The following is a 21,761-nucleotide window of genomic DNA, read 5'->3' on the forward strand; positions in this document are numbered from 1 at the left end:
TTGATCTTTGCACCATGAGCAGTGTTTCATCACTTGATATGCAGAAATGTAACCAATGCTTTAATATCGTGGGTGTTGTATTTGCCCTTTCATTGTTATTGGCAGGTTTTCTTGTTCATTTTAATTACCTGCTCTCCTGTTTACAAAGTAAGGCTGATTAGCTTTGCCAGTGCTCATTATTCTTCTATTGCGGTTTACAGTTGGGGTGACCTCCTCAAAGTAGATGTTCTGAGTATGTTCCTGTTATTCTTTCCTGAATTTGGACTCCAGAGTAATGTACGGTTGCATAACAAGTTTGAGTGAAGATTGGCTGGAAAAAATTCTTGTCAAGTCTAAACATGACTTTAGGAAATTACCCCTTTTTGCATGGTCAACCCCTAACTTTTTGACTGATATCTGATGGACTTTGACTGAGTGTGCCCTGGGTCCCCGCTAATCAGGTTCCTAGGGTCTGCATTCTTTCCTAAAACTGTACCATTGCTCCCACAACTGGCACACCTCTGGCCACTTATAAGTCCCTTGTAATAGGTACCAGTGGTACTAAGGGCCATGTGAACAGAGAGGGTCCCTTAGGGCTGCAGCATGTATTATGCCATCTGAAAGAACCCCACACCTAACACCCACACACTGCCTTGCAGGCTGTGGGTTGTTACTAAACTAAATGAGTGTACATGACACACCTTCCTGGGTGTCATGCCTACCCACCACTGCCTGTGGCACATGTAAGTCAGCCCTCTAGCAGGCCTTACAGCCTTAAGGCTGGGTGCACTATTCCACAGGTGAGGGCTTAACTGCATGAGCAATATGCCCCTATAGTGTCTGAGTCCATTCTTGGACACTGTAAGTGCAGTGAAGCCATTTTGATTACATGGGCTTGGAGTTTGTCAACACAAACTCCACGGCTTCATGTTGGTTTTCACTGAAGACTGAGAAGTTTGGTATCAATCTTCTCAGCTTAATAAACCCACTCTGATGCCAGTAATGGATTTATTATAAAATGCACTACAAGGGCATCTTAGAGATGCCCCCTGAAAAACGACCACCTTCTAGTCAATTGGCTCCCTGCAAGCCAGGCACCACCAGACAGATTTATGACATCATGGGGTGAGACCCTTTGTGCTCTCGGAGGTCAGAAACAAGCCTGTTCTGGGTGGCGGTGCTTCTCACCTCCCCCTAGCAGGGACAACAGCACTTGCCAGTGAGCCTCAAAGACTCTCACCTTGGGTTATGCTGTTTTGGGCAGATCCAACTAGTGGAGATGCCAGCCCCCTTGTCCTAGCCCCACTTTTTGGCAGCAGGACAGGCAGGAAAATTAGTAAGCAGAGTAGGTGTGTCCACCTTGGCCAGGCACACCCCTAGGGTCATCAGGAGCGGAGGTGAACCCCTCTCCTGAGAATTCATTTTGGTTTGGAGAATTAGGCCCAGTAGGAACAGGGATGTGCCCCTCTCTCCACAGGGAGAGGGCACCTAAAGGGTGTAGTCACCTTAGGGGCAGCAGCCGTTAGCTACTTCTCCCCACCTCAGTAAATGCCCTTATACTTTGTATTTAAGGACTCCCCTGACCTTGTTCTTCAGATTCAATGACCTACGAAGTAGGAGGACCAAGACCTGTGCAGTAGTGGAGAAGACGCCAATTGATTTGGCCACATCCCTACCGACCTGCTCAGAGAAACTGGCGTGTCCTGCAGCCAGCAACCTCCAAGAACCCTAGAGACCTGAGCTGCCTTCAACAAAGACTATTTTCTCCCGTGGACACCAGATTTGTCCAGAAAAGCATCTAGCCTAAGGACTCCCGATTCAGGCGGATCCGTGACACTTGCACCACTCTGCACCCAACAACCGCGGCCCTAGTTCAGGTGGACCGGTGATCCTGACCTGGGATCCAGCGTGGGACGACTTTTCGTAAACATTCCCACGACTCCTGCAGCCTCAACTTGAAGGGTCTGCCGACTGGATCTGGTTAGAGAAACCTGACGCCTAAAGACACCCATGCACCCGCAGCCCCCAGGCCTTGGAGTGCCCAACCGACATTGTTCCAGCAACCCCTGTATTATCCAAATCATCTCTCCAGTCGTTGGATTCCTTCAGCCAGTCTTCTGGTCCACGCCAGCAGTTTTCTTCTTCAACTGAGGATCTCTGTTGATTTCTATGGGGCACCCAATACCTCGTTTGCACTCTGCCGCCCCTGTGCTGCTGGTAGTGCAGCTTTAGTGCTACTTGTTGGCCCTCTCAGTGCAGTTCAAGGAACCCCCAGCTCCCAAAGACTAACATTTGGCTTAGTGCAGTGGGTGGTGCAGAACCTACCTTGGTCTGACCCTTGCCCAGTATTGGTCAAACCCTCCAAAGACTGAACTGGTAAGTACATGTCTTCCCTCCCTTAGGATTGCATTGTTTATCTCTGTATTGCACTAACTGTTGGTTCTGAGAATGCTATAAAAACATTTGCGAACTGCATTATTTAAAGTATTACACTTCTGAAAAGTTTACTTACCTGTAACTGAGTTCAACTTGGTTCCTTAAATAATAGTAACTCAAGTAATATTTTTGCATCCATTGGCCAGGAGTTAGTCATTGAGTGTTTTTTCCTGCCTTCAATAAGTATGTACAACAGATGCATTCACACTACCCTCTGATGCGCCTAAATGCTCAGCCAAGCTACCACTAAATTGAGAGCAAGGTACTATCTACTTTATTCTCTGCTATACCTATGGGAACTTACTGGACTCTGTGGAAACTATATCTTTTTTGGTATAGTATATGCAGAGCCAGTTTCCTACATTCACGACCTGCTAATTGTGTTGGCTGTACAATGGTAGAGCTTTGCTGGTGTCTGTTTCAGAAAGATGCTTTTAAAGCTTATCCATACAGTCATATTGACTTCAGTCATCTCTAACCAAGAGGGTCATGTACCTGCTGTAAGCTGCACTAATAGTTACCCTCGTAGCAACTATCATCAATGTTGTTTTTCATTATTTGAAGGCCCTGCAGATGTGTCTACATACTCAAGAAAAAGACCCTGAGGTTGTCTGTGTACCTGGACATTTACAAGGCTGTAACTGATAAGTACAGCATTTGCCAGGAGGCATTTTCAAATATTCATATGGTCATAGGGTGCCAGTTTACACTTAAAAAAAAAAACAAAAAACTGGGATTAACGGCCCGGACTGATCCAGAAACAGGTCCCAGCTGTTCCTGGGTTGAGGTGGCGGAATCAGTGCCAAGTTTCTATGGGTCGCAACTCATCACTCTTCACTGTTGCATGCTGCTCCAGGGCTACAGCCCACTCTCTGCACCAGAGCCACTTACATTGACGGCCCTTCCAGGCCGTACATCTGCGCAAAGCAGCAGCCCTCTGCTTGCCACAGGAATGCACCAGGGTGACTATTTAATTTTTAATGCAGCCCCCACCTAACATACATGGGTCACGAACAATGCACATAAGGCAACCGCTCCTTCGGGTCTTGACTAGGGGTGGGTGGAAATTGCGTAGTCGCACTACGCACAGCTCCGCGATATGGTAAAAAATCTCCACGGGCACGCAGAGTTCCGCAAACAAGTGGAATTGCTTGTTCTGTCCATTCGCGATGCTTTTTTCCTGTTTGCAAATGCTGTTTGCGTGCCCGGGGGGGGGGGAATATCTCGCGAACACGCATTTTGAAAGCGCGAACAAGCAAAAAAGTCCGCGAAGCAGCAGATCCCGGAATTTTGGGCAATTCCGCGTTCTCCGCGGAACGCGAAATTACCCAAATTCCGCGGGCGGAATGGAATTTACCATCCAGGTCAAGTCTTGACACTGCACAGTGTACTGCTCTCTTCTTATCAAGGTGATGCACCAGAGTGACAGCCCTTAATCTTCACCACAGGGGTTGGAGGTTGTGAACAATGGCACAAGGCCCGATTGGTGCAGCGTTCTTGATGTGGACCAGAATCTCTCATTCCACTTCAGGGATCCACTCAAAGGGTTCTCCACTGGACCTTGCTCCCTCCAGGTACTATCCTCTTCACAGTGTCCCCTGGTTTTTGCAGGCAAATGCTGGTGCTTCAAGTTCCAGGGCGAGTGGTCTTGATTCTCCTGGGTGATGTTCCCTCTCCTAGCAGGGAGAGTAGCAGACATTTAGTCCTCAGTCCTGGTTACAACAGTCAGAAGTACTGAGCACTGGCCTAGCTCACAGTGCACATGCATGATCTGTGTTCACTCATGACTAAAAATCAACACCAGGGATCCAGATATTGTTGCAGTTAGGGGAATAAAATAAAGGGGTGGCCATCTGTCACCACGCAAGGGACTTTCCTGTCCCACTAAGGTTTATCAAAATTGAGGAAAAACCTTCTATTTAATACTCTTGTGATGCTTGGTCCAAACATTTTTGTTTTGCTTTCGAGTCACTTGTACTTGGGGAGCACATGCACTGCCCTACGGCATGCTATATTGGAGTATGGAATCGAAGCCTCGCCCACTCCCCACCAATATTTGTCATTATCTTGTGTCATTGCCCTTCGTAACTTTTGGCTTCTGATTTGTTAATAGGCTTGTTAGTCCCTCCTTAGTACCGCCTTGTCTTCATTTGTAACCTCCCATGAGGACTGGCCCTTGGTTGTTACGCGGTACGTCTTTTTAGGTCTCGCCTGAGCCAGTGCGCATGCGCTGCCTGAGAGCATTTAGTAAGGGCTTTAAACCTCTGAACACACGCTTGTGCGTGTTCTTTTTTTAAAAATTACCCCTATTGGCCTTTGCATGCGTCTTTTAGAAAGACAGCATGCAATTGGCACAAGGTGGGTGCATGTCCCGCCTTCTCTGGTCCTTGGCCTAGGGTCCGCAGGAGCGAGTAACAGCGCCATTTGTTTCCAATTATCGCGCCGAGTCTCGCAGTCGCGCTAATTAGAAACAGATGGGCAAACGCGGCGCTTTCACTGCCATCTGGCACGGGCGGCCATGCTTGTTTTTTCCCCTTTCAAAGCGCTTGTTAACACAGACCGCGAGTTATGCGCACGGTAGTTTCCTCCATGAGGCAATACTGTGGCTGATCTAAAGTCTTTCCTGTACTACCAGGTGGTTTCTCATCTGGATTATTTTGTTTTATGTACATATACATGTATATTAGTGAGCTCACGTACACCAAACATGGCTGAACTTTATACACGGTCTAGCGTTCGAGGCTCTCTAAGACTATCATGGCATGATTGATATTAGGGAGACTTCTCGATGGTCAAGATTGATACATGCCTTTCTATATACCCAAGCTCTCTGTGCCACACAGGCCTCAAGATGTGCCGTCTTGAAGGCCGAGACGCTTCTGTTTTGGCTAATGCAGAGGAAGACACACTATTAGGTTGTCGCACTAGATAAGTTTGCACAATTTAAGAGTGCACGATATTTCCTGTCTCCAATGACAGGTTGCTACTGTCATAACGATACAGGCAAAATCAAAACAATGGAATGGAAACCTGCGGAATTGCCAGATTTAATATTGATTCAAGAATTTCAGTCCATCCCTTTTACTAAATCATCTGCACTTAGACCAATTATACCATATTTAATAAAGTAAATAAAAAGTGTCCTTTTAATTAATGGTAGGACTCAGCGCAGTGTCGTATCCACCAACAACAGACGTGACCCTTAATTCTATGGTTTATTATTTGTAGAGCTCTGGAAAGTGCCTTTAATGGTGTTGATTAGTAAAGAATACATACTATATTGATGAATTTTCAAAAAGTACATGCATGCATATAAAATCCATATGTGCCCTATAACAGTGTTCTCTTTTAGAAAAAAAATCGAATTTGTTTTAATTGCAATAGTTTATATAAAGTGATCTAGGAAAATTACATTACATATTAATCTGGCTACACCAAAAGCTGGTATTTGTTAAACCAATTATTTGGTTTGACGGAACTGTGTGCATACTTGGCTCGTCTGTGATGCAAAAAACCCTCAATTGTCAAGCAAAGCGTGACAGGCTGCAGTCAAACGTGTATTTCAATAATTAATGTCTGCTCGTGTTGTACTTGCCCCCCTCCCCCCGCAGAGTTGAAACATAGTGCATGCAGGAAATATCCGAGAATAGTCGCACCTTGTGATTAAACACATACAAGCCCATTCTGGAAGGCAACAAGTTCGAACAGCACGCTCGTGCCAAGAGAGAAAGTGAATTAAAATGCTGATGATTCAAGTTCCGCTATACAGATCAACATTTAAGATCCTTCCATCAGCACAGTGTTCCGGAGACTGCTAATGGACCCAGAAAGCCACCGAGAGGAAAGGACAACCAGGAAACATTTCCAAGCGCCGATTGTCAATTCCCTAAAAGGTAAACAGCGGCCATTGCCCTTGCAATATACAGAATGTCCAAGACCACAAAGCATTCAGTGTCTTGAGTTTTGAATAGTTTTCTATTTTTTTTTGCAAGATAAGTTTAATTTCTGGCCGAAAGAAAGCAAATAACTTGACCTTATCTTGATCTCGGACAGATACTTACTATAATACACATATCACTGTTCATTATTCTTAAGAATTGTATTTGTACAATGCAGTAACAATCCTCTGGACCAAGTCCGCTCAATGTAAACAAGCATTGGCATAGCCAATAGGTCTCGCCCTTGGGGCCTAAGTATTTAATTATGCAGCAGGTCCCAAAGGCGAGACCTATTGGCTATGCCAATTCTTGTTTAGTCTGTAAGCACTATTTCTTTAACGAGTTTCTCCTATTGCAGGCACAACATGATTTCCTGGAAGATTCAGTGTGCCATGCCTGCTTTCACTTTCCAAGCAGCCCGGGACAATGGCGGCCACTTCTTTGAATAGGTCTCGCGTTTACAAAGGTTTGAGCTATTGGCATTGTAAATGACAATGTCTTTTTTTAAATGTATTAATTAGCAAAACAGAGAAATAAAAGGTATTGTCATTTACAATGCCAATAGCTTAAACTCTCGCAAATGCGAGACCTATTGAATTGCAAATGCTTGTTTATCAGGTTACTGATTCTGGTGTAAGAGTTGGTGCTGAACACGAGTATTCAGGTTCAGTGTAGAGGTTGGCTGTCTATTTGAAGTTAGTCTCGTTTTCAAGAGTACTGTTATCAATATCTGTGCATACAAGCGTTGTGTGTGTTGGGGGGGTTAAAACATTAATCCTGTATAAGTTGTCAAGGCCAGTGCTTTTTATTTTTTTAGTCTAAATTTTCAATCTGTGGGTTAGGCTTTTGTTTTCTTAGTAGATTAAAGTCCGACTGATGCAGTGAGTTTGTTTATTAATATTGTTGGATATGTTCTTTACATTGTATCCCGTAGGAAGGTGTATTGAATAGTGACTGTCAACAAGATACTGACTCATCTCTTCAGTGCCATTTCTGCCAAAGCACCGCTTCTGGTTTTAAGAGTCCCGTGGGAGTCGACTTCCTCAAGATAATCATTGGAGTACTACACTTCATTTGACAGGCTCTCCGATTAACAGCGTCAACGTTTTCAAGACAGATTCCTCCTCCAAGGTTACAGCATAAGAGGCAAATTGGTGATGTCTCCTGGCCTGAAGTGTTTGGGGCCAGAACATGGTGCCAGTCATGCGCTTGTCATTCTGGTACGTAGCCGAAAGAAGTCCATAAATTTGACAATATGTATATAGACATAGTCTATTTCGGACTGAAAGAATAACAATTGCCCTGATGATGACCACAAAAACCTATATGTACCCCAACATGTTATGAGGTCGAAACGCTTTGGCATATTTCTTGGGGGACTTCAAGTAGAACCTTCTCCACCTACAGACATCTATTTCATTCTTTGAGACTTGAAAAATTAAATACACCCAAATGCAATAGGTCCCAGCAGAGAAATTATTACAGAAACAGGCCTTTAAACCCATGTGACAATAGGGGTAACACTTTTGCTGGAGTGAGTTTATTTGGACACTTTTTCAATTACTCACAAAATTGAGTAATGGCTAGATCTGGACACAACCTTCTGAAATCGTTTCAGGTACGGTTTGCTTTATGTTGATTTGTATTATTTGTTGTACATATCCATGTTGTCTGTACCAAACGGATAAGATTATCATATACATCGGAAAATATAACCAAGAGTCAGGTGATGAAATATAAAATGAGATAAATTCTTTAAAACCCTGGATTAAGGTGTATGTTTTTTTTTTTTTTTTTAATTGTATATCAATGGCCGTGTGGGGTATTCTATAGATAGTGCGTTGTGATATTGATCCATCCTGATGTATCAGGCTTTATTGGATAAGACCCCGTTGAGTTCTTATATATTTATTCAGCCAGTGCCAGCATCTCTTAGGAGGAATTGGAAGGTAGCGCCATGGTAGGAGCACATATATAGGGTTGAATGGCAGGCTACCAGATATGGATATTTTGGTGTACAACCCTATATCTCAATACATTTTTTGTAGTTTTGACCCATCAAAAGAAAAAAAATTATGCGCCACAACTTTTTTCATAAGGAGTGGAAAATCTTTGCCTTCCTCAATTTGTATTGTTATTGCAGTGGAATCTGTAACATTGATAAATGCTGATATGTTAGGACAATGGAAACAGCTAAAACTGCAAACTGTCCCTGTATTGCTTTGACGCGAGAACTAAGGTGTCAGGTTATGGGAAACACAAGTTCCTAAACTGTACCCTGCCAAAAATGTAACAATCAGCAACTCAAAAACTATCCTTCAGTCCTCAAGGATTTCTTTCCAAGTATACACAACAGTGTAAAGACCAACATTATTTTACAAGGAAAGAGGAGGACCTCAGCAGAAAAGGTGCTTCCACTTATGTCTTAATTATAGGGCCAAGCAGAAAAGATTTCCTATTTGATTAGACTTACTTCCATGCTAATTTGCAGTACTCTCAATGGTACTTCACATGAATGTACTCTAAATACCACTCTGTTGCACAGTCTCAGTAATAGGGCAACCAATAACCACCATCATCAAGTGGCTTTGGGAAACAGGACCGACACAGCCAACAAACTGCTGAAAATTTCTTTCAGTGATTGCCACACAAGGCATCTTCAAAACATCTCCATCTGCGTCCACACCTGGATACTTTTAGTTTCGGACCTAGCCTTAGGCTTGTGCCTTTGTACTCTGAAATAAGCACATTATAAACTCAAAATTTTCCTTAAAAGTTATGGAATCGCCTGTAAGTTGGCCAGGTCACAGCAGGCACTATACAAAAAATAATTAACACACTTGCCTCCTGAAATGTACCCCTAACAAAAACACATCAATTCTGAAGCTAGAATTTACACAGTTATTTTTACTGATATTACATTCACTGTGATCTTTTTATCACAATGGAGTTGCAGAAATTTGACCCTGGTCACAATTTGTAGCAAAAAAATTAGTGAACAACTTCTCTACATACATGTCCACAACCTGCTGTACAGTCAACACAAAGACATGTCCCCAATTAAAGAACTGTTCAACATTAGGAATTGGTTTACGTTTGTCACAGGTACGTACATCTCGGGTAACAGTCACTTATGGTCCTCTATAGTGCATGCAGTGACTCAGCATTCACTTTAACCCCATCCCCAATAAAAATCTGAAACTCTTTTCAGATTTTAAAACTCAGGGTGATGAATCCTGGCATCTTCTGCAAGACTGCAAGCTGGAGCTCTGTGCTGTTGGACGCCGGGAGCTGCGACTCTGGCCAGTCCTGAAAAGTCAATGTCTGTAGAAAATTCAATCCTGACTGTGACCTCAAGAATGTATCTCAGCAGGACAGGCCAAAAACAGCTCCAAGTTTCAGCTGTGAAATTCATCACAGGCCCTTTTTGACACTCAGTGTTTCTCCAGTGCTTTGGTGAGAAGTTCATTCAAGCGGCTCACCATTGGACGGGGGTCCTCATTCAGGCCTGCTGTAATCATGGCGTTCTCATAAATCTGAAAATGCGATGAGAAAAAACATTATACCAGAAGAGCAGAAAACAACATTTCCTTGAGTCTTACTTAGTGGTACAACCCTACTAACTCTAACAGCCATGCACTGCTCTATACATTAGGGTAAGTTAAATATGCATTAGTTAGGCATGGTCATGTGAGGGAAGTTTGAGCTGATGCTGCTCATGCTATGGATGTGTGTAAAAGAAAATGTGTGTTTGTATGTATGTGTAATTTAAATGGTTGCTCCCCATTCTGTACTCATTGTATGTCAGGGATGCTTGCACTGTATCTAAGACATATATCCGCTTAAGTGATTCTGTGCTGCTGCGATCTGTGCTGCACCTGCTCGGTGTTTGTATGGAAGCATGCACTGCTACTACACATACTTCAAGCATTCTGTTTGTGTGATGGACACTTGTACTGAATGTGTCTATTCAATTCTATACTTGTGTGTACGAAGAAAGCTCGCAATGCCATTGGACATATTTTAACATTGAGTTTGGTAACAACATACATCTGTTATTTCAGCATCTACAGGACCAAGGGTGAACGTGTACTTTACAAATACACAATATGTTACTAAAATAAAACCTCTGTTTTAATGAAGTAAGCTTCTACGGGGTGACCCCAATATATAGCTAGTATAGGTCTAGCTAGTATGTGTGTGAAACTTTGCAAAAATAATAAGCATGTTGTACTTGTTCTGTCTGCACGGAAACTTTGTGTTGCTGTTTTAAGCATCTGCACCAAATGCGGACGAGTTAAGCTGCATGGATGACGCATATTTTCTCTACGTATTACTACTGTTGCTGCTCATTAAACTTCTTTTTCTGAATTTTTGTGTGTATTATGAAAGCTATATAAACAGCCTGTCTTGTGCAATCAATTCTGAGGCTGCTTGTTGTAGTTTTCTACCAGTCCATTCCTTGTGAGGAAAAACATACACTGATAGTGCTTTTTAATCCATTATAACTATTGAACCACAATACCAAACGTGGCCAAAAAAAAACAACAACCCTACAGATGGTTAGGTCATTAAGTCTTCTGGAGAGTATTGTGATTCAAGTGCATGTTCCTGCTGCACCAAGAGGGCACAAGAACTATAAAACAAGTGTATCTCCAAGCTACTGTTTTCACTCTTCCGCCAACTCTTATGCTCACATGCCTATTCCTCCACAAAGATGCCAAGTATACCTGCTCGAGCACAAGCTGTGCCAAGTCCGGCTCACTGTCCCGCAGCTGTACCAGTTTCTTTATAAGGGGGTGCCTAAAACACAGAAATATTGAATTAGTGCTTTACAAAACGATCATTACTTTGTAGAAAATAAAATTTCTTTGTACGACATTTGTAGGCCACTAAAGAGAAACATAAATTAAACTAATTCAAGTTTATTTTTGAAACGTATTCTCTTATTTAATCGTTATCTGGGATATTACCTCGCGATAAGCTTCTGCTTAGAATACGATCGTGTTGTTCAATATGTTTTCCATGATACAATTCAGTACATCAAATGCAATACTTATAGACATGAGAACTGTACTTTCCTGATAACTTGCATTGGTGTAAAATTCATTTGTAAAAAACAAACTATTAACGAGTCTAACAAAATTAATCAGGCATCTTCCGCTTACTTTTGGAGTGTTGGAATGTGGGGATCCAGTGAGTCAAAGTCAAAAATAACTTGTGTCGGTTCATGGACCATAAAAGCTTAACAAACGTACATAATACTTTAAAAGATTTTTCCATACCAAATTTGTGCGGTAGTATAAATAGATGTTGCTAAAAAACCCAGCCTTTAATATAAGTTAAGCAGTTTGCAATTTCCAGAGAAATATAGTCCCACATGCCCAATGCCCAGAACAACAAGCTGTAATGGCAATCATCAAATTACATTCATATAAGAAAGTTGTTATGCAAGAAGTATAAAAAAATAAAATGCCTGTTTATTTATTGTGACTCTCATTGTTTACTAATTAGGATTGCAGTTGTAATGTAATTGGAAACAGCAGTACAGACAGAAACCGTAGACAAAGAGTGCAAAAAGTTAAAACCATCTATGTAGGTACAAGGACGGAATCCCCTCAAAAGTGGGGCTAAAAATTATAAAGAAGGCAAAACAGCATAAAGTGCAGGGTGCTCTAAGCTGCCAAATTGTCACATGGGCAAGGGAGGAGTTTGTCCACTCATCCTAATGTGTGGGAAATGCCACTAGGAGGCGCAAAGTGCATAGGCAAAATCTAGTCATAAAAAATTGTGTCTGTACATTTGTAGTAAAAGATAAATAAAATTGCTGTTAGGTAATGGGCAAACATGGGTGACCTAGCACCACCAATTGCTGCCGGTGCATATTCACCTAAGACTTATAGCCTCTTTTCCCATGGTTTTTGCATTCAAATGGATGCTAGCGGGATCATCAAAGTAGCGCCCTAGACCAATCGCATAAAATTTATCTCCAACAAATCATAGCCAGGGGATCGCCAGAGCGCTATCAAGATTGGTACAGTCCTTGATAACTTACCTTGAAAACGTTAAGTCCTCTGACAGCCAGATTTTGGCCCAGAGGAGCAAAGGGGCAATATCAATTCGATCCTCTAGCTAATCCAATCCCACCTCGGAATGACAAAAATGAGGGGGGCAGGGGTGCTCTTTGGGGTCATCAGTAGCCTTTTAATAAAATTATTTTCTACAACTTGTAAACGGCAGCTTTTGTGATGACCCCACACTCCTGCTCCGTAAGATGCGACAGATAAGCCTTTAGCTTTATACAAGGCTTATGGCCTAACTTACAGGCAATGCGGAATAAACCCTCCACTACCCAGCTAGTGTGTTGTACCCTTGATGTAATGAGAGAATCCCAATTCATTTTATTATTAATAATGTTCCCCAAATATGTAAAATTAGACAGCTTATCAACGGTCTTACCCCTTACTACAAATATTCTTGTTTTAGTTAGTTTGGGGCCACATACCATGAAATATAATTTAATAAAATTCACAAAATCTGTGAAGGCATCCAATGATTTTTGGAGACTGTTGGCTGTCAAGGCCATTAACACAGTGTCGTCCGCATATGACAACAAAGGGACCGGATTGCCTCCTTTTCGAGGAAAATCAAGTTCCTTCTCTATTAACAATGACTCTAAACCATTGGTATACAATAAAAAATGAAATGGAGCTAAGATGCACCCCTGCCGCACACCTTCTGTTGAAACAATAGGCCTAGTCTTCTCCCCACGAGGACCATCTGGTATTGCGATGCTGGTGGAAGCATGATGCCTACGCAAAAGGGAGATGAAAGCTTCTTCAATACCCATTTTCTCCATTAGTCCCCACAATTTCTCCTGATTAACGGTGTCAAAGGCAATCTGCAAGTCTATGAAGGCCAGGTGGATAAAGCCCCTCCTGGCCTTCATGTACTTGCCCATAATCGGGGACAAATTGAGGCACTGTTCTGTGGTACCCACCCCCTTCCTAAAGCCATACTACATTTTTGATATGATCCCAGTATTACTCGCACAGGTCTCAAGATGAGCTAGAATGACCCTCCCCAGAACATTTACAGTTGTGTCAATAAGGGAAATTGGCCTACAACGGGCGGGGTCGTTCCTATTGCCCTTTTTAGGTCTCGCCTAGCGACGCAGCACATGCACTGCTCGCCTTGGCGAGATCTATTGTCGTCGGTTTCTTGGCCGAAGGGGGACAGGACATGTGCACGCGTACAGACAGGAGATGTGCACTCCGTACGCGTGAACATCTTCTGTCCCAGCGTAGGGCTGGCGTTTCAACACAGCGCGTGCACTTTCCCTCCCTCTCCCCATCGGCTCCAGATCATATTGGAAGCTCCCGGGGACCCTGCACGGTGTCAGCAGTAACGCGCGCATGGCGCGCTTTCACTTTTTTCTTTGTTGTGTCTCTGTACCCTCTGAGACTACTTTCCCTCCAATCGCTCTCCTTCCGTCTTCCCTAAATATCCAGCCTTGCTTTCTGGTTTTCCTGTTCCCTCTGCCTTTTTCAGTGAGCTGAGAGGACAAACATTCCACAATACGCGCTGGTCACACCCAGACTGAAAGTGTGTTTTTTTAAAATGCGTTTATATAGTGCCTACTACCCATTAAAGCGCTTTATGGTGCGTAGCACGACACTGAGGAACACAAAGTCCGCGGAGTTACTAATAAATACTTAGTAGCGCCCACTGTGAATTGAGTTACCTCTCCCGGCTAGCTCTCATGGATTTTGGTGGTTGAGAGACAGGTGGAGCAGAGAGACACAATTATTTGCTCAGAATCATAGTATTCGGGCAAGCTTGGAAGCTGGGATTAATTTACACTAATTGACATTTCGTCACCTCTGGCTTTGACTAGGTGGCTTGTTGTCCAAAGTTGCAAGGGAAGCTGACAATTTGAGGGGTGCGGGAGAAACGACAAACACATGTTATGTTAGATATACCGACCGATGCAGGAGTTTTTCGGTACTAATTCTTTTTCGGTGTCTAAGGGCACTTTTTAAATGTCTTAGATAGATTTTTAGATACTTCCTTACTAACTTGGAGCTTCTTATACCGGACTGTGCAAACCTCCACGCCCTCTGCCGAAGTGAAGTTTACAATCTACGCCAACCTCCAGTGTGTATTCGGTATGTTTACGCCAAAGTAGTAGCAATTAAGGAGCTTCTAAGAGTTCCAAAAGCGACCTGCATGCATTCGGGCTATCCTATGGGCAACGAAAGAGGCTGTACAATGCTTTATATTACGCACGCGTAATCTCGCGCAGATCGCGCTTATTACGCTCTACCCTCTGAGACTACTGTCCTTCCAATCGCTCTCCTTCCGCTTTCCCTAAATATCCAGCCTTGCTTTCTGGTTTTCCTGTTCCCTCTGCCTTTTTTTCGCTGTCCCTTTGTCCCCCACCTCTCACGTTCTTCTCTTCCTTGTTTCACTCGCCCCTTCCCTCACTCGCTTTTTATTGAATACATCAACTTATATCCCTCCTGGTGTGCCACGGCCTCCATAGCTCCACCTTTCTCTTTTTTCCCGTCTTTTCTGCTGCAGTCTCTCTTCCATTTGACTCTCCCTCTCCCCCGGTTTCACATCTTTCTCTCCCCCTTCCCTATGCCTCTTCTTTCTCTCTCGATTCCCCCATTTCTCCTCCTTTACCCGGCCTCACTCTTTTCACTCTACTTTCCGTCTCACTGTTTGCTTTCTCCCCTTTATCTATTTTCTCAGTTTTCTGTTCTCTTCTTCTCTCTGTCCCTTACCTCTGTCCTATCCTCCCCCCCCCACCCCCCCCCCGAGTTATCCGCTCTGCCCTCCCTGCCTCCACTCCTCTGTTCTCTCCGTGTCCCCCCGGTTTCACTACCTTTGCTCCTGGCGGTCTCTTTTTAAGGTCGCACCTGGATGTCCTTCCTCCGGAAAGGCTCAGCCCGTACCCAATCATGCCTCTCTCATTGCCACCCCGCAGAACTGGAACCTTCATCAAATGTCAAAGACAAACCTCTCAGATTGGTCCATGAGGGTCACATGGGATTCACAGGACCAAACAAAAAGATTAGGGTCTGAGTATTGGTGGCCGTATATGGACAGTGATGCTGAGAGATTGGTGTAAAATTGCTTTCTTTGTCAAGATGCTAATAAAACTATGTGCACACGGTCATATATCATTACCCCTGTACCTCTACCTGAAGGTGCCAAGATGCTGTTTGGTGTGCACTGCACTTTTTAAGTGCCATTCCCATTGGTTTCCTTCCTCTGTACTATAAAGTGTATAATTATCTGACTTTTTCTTGGTAACAATTCGTGCCTAATCCCAGTGTTACAACAGCAAGGTGGGCAGGCTGATGAAGGTTGAGTATTTCTTAGCTTAATGTGCAGGGGGAAGTAGATTCTTTTTTAGGTCTTGCCTAGGCAGTGCTAGCGTTGTCTCTGCGAGACATGCCGTATTCAGGATATGACCTTTCAGAGCTCGACCCATTTTCAAGGACTGCCCCTGTTACATGTGTTGTTACTCAGAGCTTGTGAGCACTATTTCTTTCTTTAAGCTGGAGCAGTTGAGGACAGTGCTTGTGTTTTGAGAGCTCTTTTGTAAAAAGGGCTATAAATCTTGCTCTTATCTTGCTACATTTTCTGTGCATTCAAAGACCAAGGTCTGTTTTGGCTGCAGCTGCCTCCTCCTCCCTCCTGCTTTTGAAACGCATGACCTGGCATCATGGTCCCTGCCTTCCTATTGCTGCTGCCGCCTCTGTATCAGAGCTCCACAAGCATTGCAATGCAATAGGTCTCGCATTTGCGAGGGTTTGAGCTACTGGCACTGTAAATGACAATGCCTTTTATCTATTTGTTTTGAAAACCTGCAAGCGGTGCGTAAACATGCACTTTGTAGTTAGAGTTGTTAGTTACAAAAAGCAAAGTTGACAGCAACTGCGCCTCTTTTACTGCCAGCCTTGCTTCTAGTAAGCAAGGACTATAAATACAAACTGCGTATTTTCACACGCTGGCAGATTTTAAATATACATGAATAAAAGATATCGTAATTTACAATGCCAATAGCTCAAACTCTTGCAAATGCGAGACCTATTGCATTACAAATGCTTGTTATATACTGGGACCACAATGACTTCCTTCCAGGTTGCTGGGATGAGATCAATCACCACTGCTTTTTTTTTTGTTGCTTTTTCAGAGTTTTATATAGCACGAACTTGACCTGAATCGGGTATCTCCACTTCAAGGGAGATGCTGGCTGGTTGGTGAAGTGCTAGAAGCCCTCTGAGGATTTTGGAGGATGCACAGCTGCAGGCTGAGACAGGAAGCATGCAGGCATGAATTGGCACCAAGTCCATAGCTAGTCCACAGTTCTTGCTTTCTTCAGCTCTTGTTTGTCCTCCTCCTTGTTTAGTCAGGCAAAATGGAGTTCCTGGTATCAGTGGGCCACCTAAATACTGAATTTAGGGGCGTTGGGAGAAGTAAAGGGTGGTAGTCAATGGACTACTTACCCCTAGGGTCACTACACCCCCCATATGACCACTTCCGTGGGGAGTGGGCATAACCCTGTCTCAGAGTTCCTAATTTCACCAAAACCAAGATGGTGGAATCCTTCGATAGTGGAGCACCTTGGGTAGCCCACCATGGGGGTGTGACTAGCCTGGTGGTGCAACACACCTACTTGCATAGCTAATTTTGAGTCTGTCCTGGTGCTGAATGGTCCTCAGGCCAAGGGGTGGCATCTCCCAGTCTGGGGAAGCCGGAGTCGCATTTATAAGATTTCAGGGGCTTTGAAGCCCCTGGCCTTAATATGCTAAACCACTAGCCATCCTGCTGAAGAATGTGTAAACACCTTGCTCCGGAGCAGACATTGTTTCTGGCCTCAGAGTGTGAGCTCTCACCTGCAGGGGGTAAGAAACAGATCTGTTGTGACGAGTTGGATGATACCAGTCAGTCAGCACACTAGATAGTGTTAGGTTTTTCAAGGGGCACCTAAAAAGTGTCTTCTGGGTGCATGCCATAATAAATCTTGTACTGACAAGAGAATAGATTTATTAAGATTAGGTGTTTGATACCAAACACCACAGGGTTTCAGTAAAGCCATCATGTAGCTGGGGAACTCAAAGACAAGTGCCCAGTACATATATTTAATATGGCTTACCTGTTCACTTGTACCATTCAGTAATGGAACTAGACAGCAGAGGGGCATAGCTGTTCAGGCAGATATGCCCTCATTCGTAATGTAATGCACCTTGCCTTAGGCCTCCAAGGCCTGCTGTAGGGGTGACTTACATATATTACATGTCATATATTACATATCACAGTGAGTGTGCCATGTCGTTTATTCACTAATGGTTTGCACCATGACACGCAATCTGCAATGGCAGGCTGCATGCAATTTATATGGGGGTCTCTTAGGGTGGCATAATACATGCGGCAGCCCTTGGGGACCCTCTTTGGTGTTCATGCCCTTGGTACCAGGAATACCACTTACTAGGGACTTACAAGGGTGCCAAAGTGTGTGCCAATTGTTTTACAATTATACAATTTTACCTTGTTTTAGGGAAAAAAGCACTGGGGCTTGGTTAGTAGGGACCCAGTGCACATCAGTCAAAAAACATCAGTACCAGTGCACATCAGTCAAAAAACATCAGTACCAGTGGCAAAAAGTCAGGGTGACCATGACAAAAAGGGGCCCTTTCATATAATGCCTACCCACATTCTCTTCACCCAGTATTTCTACACATCACAAATGTTAAACCAATAGTGCCCTCAATTGTCTTACTTGTAAGCAATACTCATCTAATCCTACCCTCCAAACCCATCTTGCACTTTCTCCCAACATATCCCTCACCCAGTTTCACCATGAATCCACATCCACCATTCTCCAAATCACAGGTTCTCGTTTCATCCAACCGTCTCACTCTGTTCCCCAAAACTAATTAATCTACCCAAACAGAAGTAACCTATTCTCTCAAAGTTGTCTACCCACACGTATCCTGTGCTGTCTGTAGGCAAACCTCACTCTAGGTTCTGTGCGTGGGTACTCAAAAAGGTTTGGTCTGTGATGTGACCAGCAGTCATGGTCAGGGAAGGGCGCTGAATGTAAAGTGGGCCTAGAGAATGGAAACATGTATATCTAGTGGTGGAATTGCAAAATATGAAAATAGAAAACCTGGGCTCAATCCCTGTTTCCCCACTTGACCAAACAGTGTGATCCTAGACAATTGTTTTATTTCACTTTGCCTTCTCTTCCAGGGGATCCTCATCAATAGTCATAAGCACTGAATATTCCCGCCCATGTGCGGGGACCCCGGAAATAATAAAATTATATATGTAAAAAACATACATATATACAGCTCTGTATATGTATAAACATATATCATTTTTTCCAAGCAAATGCAGCTCCCATAAAAGGCTAGGCAATGTAAATATACACATCCAATAACACACATATATATATATATAAAGGTATAACAATACACCTAAATCTTTTTCTTTTTTTTTTTTTAATGAGGTAAACACTCATGAGAAAGCAAAAAATAAAGAGAACAAACTGTGGAAAAACACAGATGTTCAACACATTGCCAGCCTGCAGGCTGCATTGCAATATAATACCATAGAGACTAAAAAGCCCTGTACAGGTAAAAACTGGCACCGTGCCTTTAAGGCAGCCCTGACTTCCATATCCCATCATGCCTCAGGGGTGACAGTTAGGTCAGTTGTTCTTTCTGGCTCCTTCAGTCAGGACCCTGGAATTCAGCTCTCTTCTTTTTTTGACTCTTTAGTCAAGAATTATTACAACTTTAAGATTTTTTTGGACTTCTTCTTACAACTTCTGTGAGGAAGTCAGTATCCTGTGTTTTTCTGACTGATTTTTCAGCCGTTTTGTCAGAAAAATGCCTTCTTTATTTGTTCCATGCCCATCTTGTGGAAAAAAGAAGGCTGCGTCAGACACACATGAGGTGTGTATCATCTGTCTGCCGGACTCTCACTCTCCAGCAACATGTCGTCATTGTGAAGACCTTTCCAAAAGGACTTTAAAGGAGAGGGAGAGGATTAGGCTGTATGGCCTAGCAGAACGGTCGACGTCGAGGCAGTTGGTCCCTGTTTGCTCCCCATCGACGTCGGGCTCGGCGTCGAAGACTCCAGCGGCGGGATCGTCGCGGAGAGGTGAGGAGTCAAGGGGAAGTCATGCTGCAAAGAGAAAATCATCGTCGACTTTAGATTCAGCGTCGAAGCGGATGCGTTCGACGTCGACGGCGTCTAAAAGCTCGGCGTCGAGGTCTCGGCGCCACAGTTCAACGTCGAAAAAGCATCTGTCGACGTCAAGAGAATATCGTTCGTCGTCGAAAGAAAGACATCGTTCGACGTCGAGGTCGGCGAGACATCATTCGACGTCGCGAGAAGTACGTAGGCGATCTCCACAGTCGACGTCGAGACCAAGATCGCCGTCAAGATCAAGATCGCCGTCGAGGAAACATCGTTCGACGGCGAAGAGGCTTTCGACGTCGTCGGAGCATTCGACGTCGAGACAAAAGTCTCCGTCAGGAGTGACGTCGGGGCAGACGCCTCCGTCAGGGCCGACGTCGAGGCAGGAGCCTCCGTCGGAGTCGACGTCGAGGCAGAGGCCTCCGTCGGAGTCGACGTCGAGGCAGAGGCCTCCGTCGGAGTCGACGTCGAGGCAGGTGCCTCCGTCAGAGTCGACGTCGAGGCAGGTGCCTCCGTCGGAGTCGACGTCGAGGCAGGTGCCTCCGTCGGAGTCGACGTCGAGGCAGGTGCCTCCGTCCTCACAGGTCTCCAAAGCTTTGGTGAGGTACATGAAGCCTCCGTCGAAGATAATCTCGACGTCGAGACAAGAAGCTCGGAGCCTCGAAGATTCGAGTCAAAGATCTCCGGTGATAGGCCTATCACCATCGAGGCAGCCCTATGTTGAGGGTACGCAGGAGGTTTCACATATTCGCCTCACGATTCGACCAGTCTCAAGGCGAAAATCTCCTCATAGACTGATATATACAGCTCCGGAGTCACCGCGTATCATTTCTATCTCGCCTTCAGGATCAGAGGGCTCAGGTTCAAGGTCAGGATCACCAGAGCTTGTACATCAATCTCCAGTTCCTGCAAGAGAAAGTTCGCAGGAGGAGGACAATGCTGTGCCTCAGAGTCCCGTAAGGGAGATGCCTCAGGACCCTGCTATGACAGACACAATAAAGGCATCGCTAACAAGAATAAGGGGCGTGGTATTCCCAGCGACACCGATCAGACCAAGATCTCGAGAAAGAGAATCCCGAAGTCACTCTCGAGCACCAAGAAGGCGATCCAGGTCTGCCTCCCTCAGAAGAGAGTCGACCAGATCAGAGAGAAGGCGCCGTAGGACCCCTTCTACCTCCCCTTCTTCCAGATCATCCAAAAGGGATTATTCACCGACACTCTCGGAGACGCCACCCTCTCGGGTATCTCCGGTAGATGATATTTCTACATTTCAAGAAGTGTTGTGTAGAGGAGCTACAAAATTAAATATCCCTATGCCGGTTCAGGAGACCACCGCATCCATAATTTTTGAAACTCTTCATGAACGCACAGTGACACGCCCGTTATTGCCATTAGTCCCCGGTTTGCTACAACCGGTAATGGATATCTTTCTCACGCCAGCAACCACCAAAACGGCGCCAGCGAGAATTCTAAAAAAGTACCGTCCAGCTCCGGAGGATCCGCTATTCCTTAAAACAGATCCTCCACCGGACTCTGTCATCACCGCCGCTGCCAGAAAGACGCATGCAGTAGCTGGATCTTCAACGGTGCCACCAGATAAGGACAGTAAAACGCAAGACTCCTGGGGGAGGAAAGTTTGCGGCTCAGCATCCTCAAGCTTGAAGGTGGCAAGTGCCTCGGCGCTTCTGGGGCGCTATGATAGGTCACTATGGGACTCTCTTCAGAGGTTCATTGAAAAAGTTCCATCAGAGGACAGACGGGACTTTGAGGAGATTTTGCATGAGGGGAGTCTGGTTTCTAACCAGATCATAAGTGCAGCGGCGGATGGGGCAACACTGGCAGCGCATGAATATGCACATGGAGTCACAGCCAGAAGAACATCCTGGCTTAGATTGACGGCCTTGAAACCGGAAGCGCAGGCAAGAATTTTAAATCTGCCTTTCTCCGGTAGTTCTCTTTTTGGGTCCCATGCAGACGAGGAAATGGCCCGTATGAAAGCAGAGCTGGAGACCATGAAAGCAGTCGGGCTTGAAAAGAGAAAAGAGTTTCGACGCCGCAAGGGAAATGACAGGCGCAATTACCAACAGAGGGTTCAAACCCCTCATTGGCAAAAGAACCAGGACCAGCAAGGTCAAAAGAAACAGCAATACCAGTCCCGCAAGCCATCCAGGGGACGAGGTAACAACA

General features: G+C 44.6%; 1 protein-coding gene and 1 long non-coding RNA gene across 2 annotated transcripts in view; one reads left to right on the forward strand and one right to left on the reverse strand.

Moving 5' to 3' along the window:
* The window catches only part of LOC146790096 (uncharacterized), a 40,037-nt gene extending 31,919 nt beyond the window's left edge, over positions 1 to 8,118 (forward strand). Inside the window, exons 2-3 of the long non-coding RNA XR_014969528.1 lie at positions 6,027 to 6,308; positions 7,288 to 8,118. This is a non-coding gene — a long non-coding RNA (uncharacterized LOC146790096). The remainder of the gene's footprint in view (positions 1 to 6,026; positions 6,309 to 7,287) is intronic.
* Positions 8,119 to 9,240: 1,122 nt separating this feature from the next.
* Positions 9,241 to 21,761, reverse strand: part of TRAP1 (TNF receptor associated protein 1) — a 204,799-nt gene continuing 192,278 nt past the window's right edge. Inside the window, exons 17-18 of the mRNA XM_085628450.1 lie at positions 11,084 to 11,156; positions 9,241 to 9,889 (exon numbers count right to left, since the gene is read on the reverse strand). Coding sequence (XP_085484576.1) covers positions 9,788 to 9,889; positions 11,084 to 11,156 — 175 coding nt within the window. The 3' untranslated portion in view covers positions 9,241 to 9,787. The remainder of the gene's footprint in view (positions 9,890 to 11,083; positions 11,157 to 21,761) is intronic.

This window comes from Triturus cristatus, chromosome 10 (assembly GCF_964204655.1).
Source record: "Triturus cristatus chromosome 10, aTriCri1.1, whole genome shotgun sequence".
Taxonomy (NCBI): domain Eukaryota; kingdom Metazoa; phylum Chordata; class Amphibia; order Caudata; family Salamandridae; genus Triturus; species Triturus cristatus.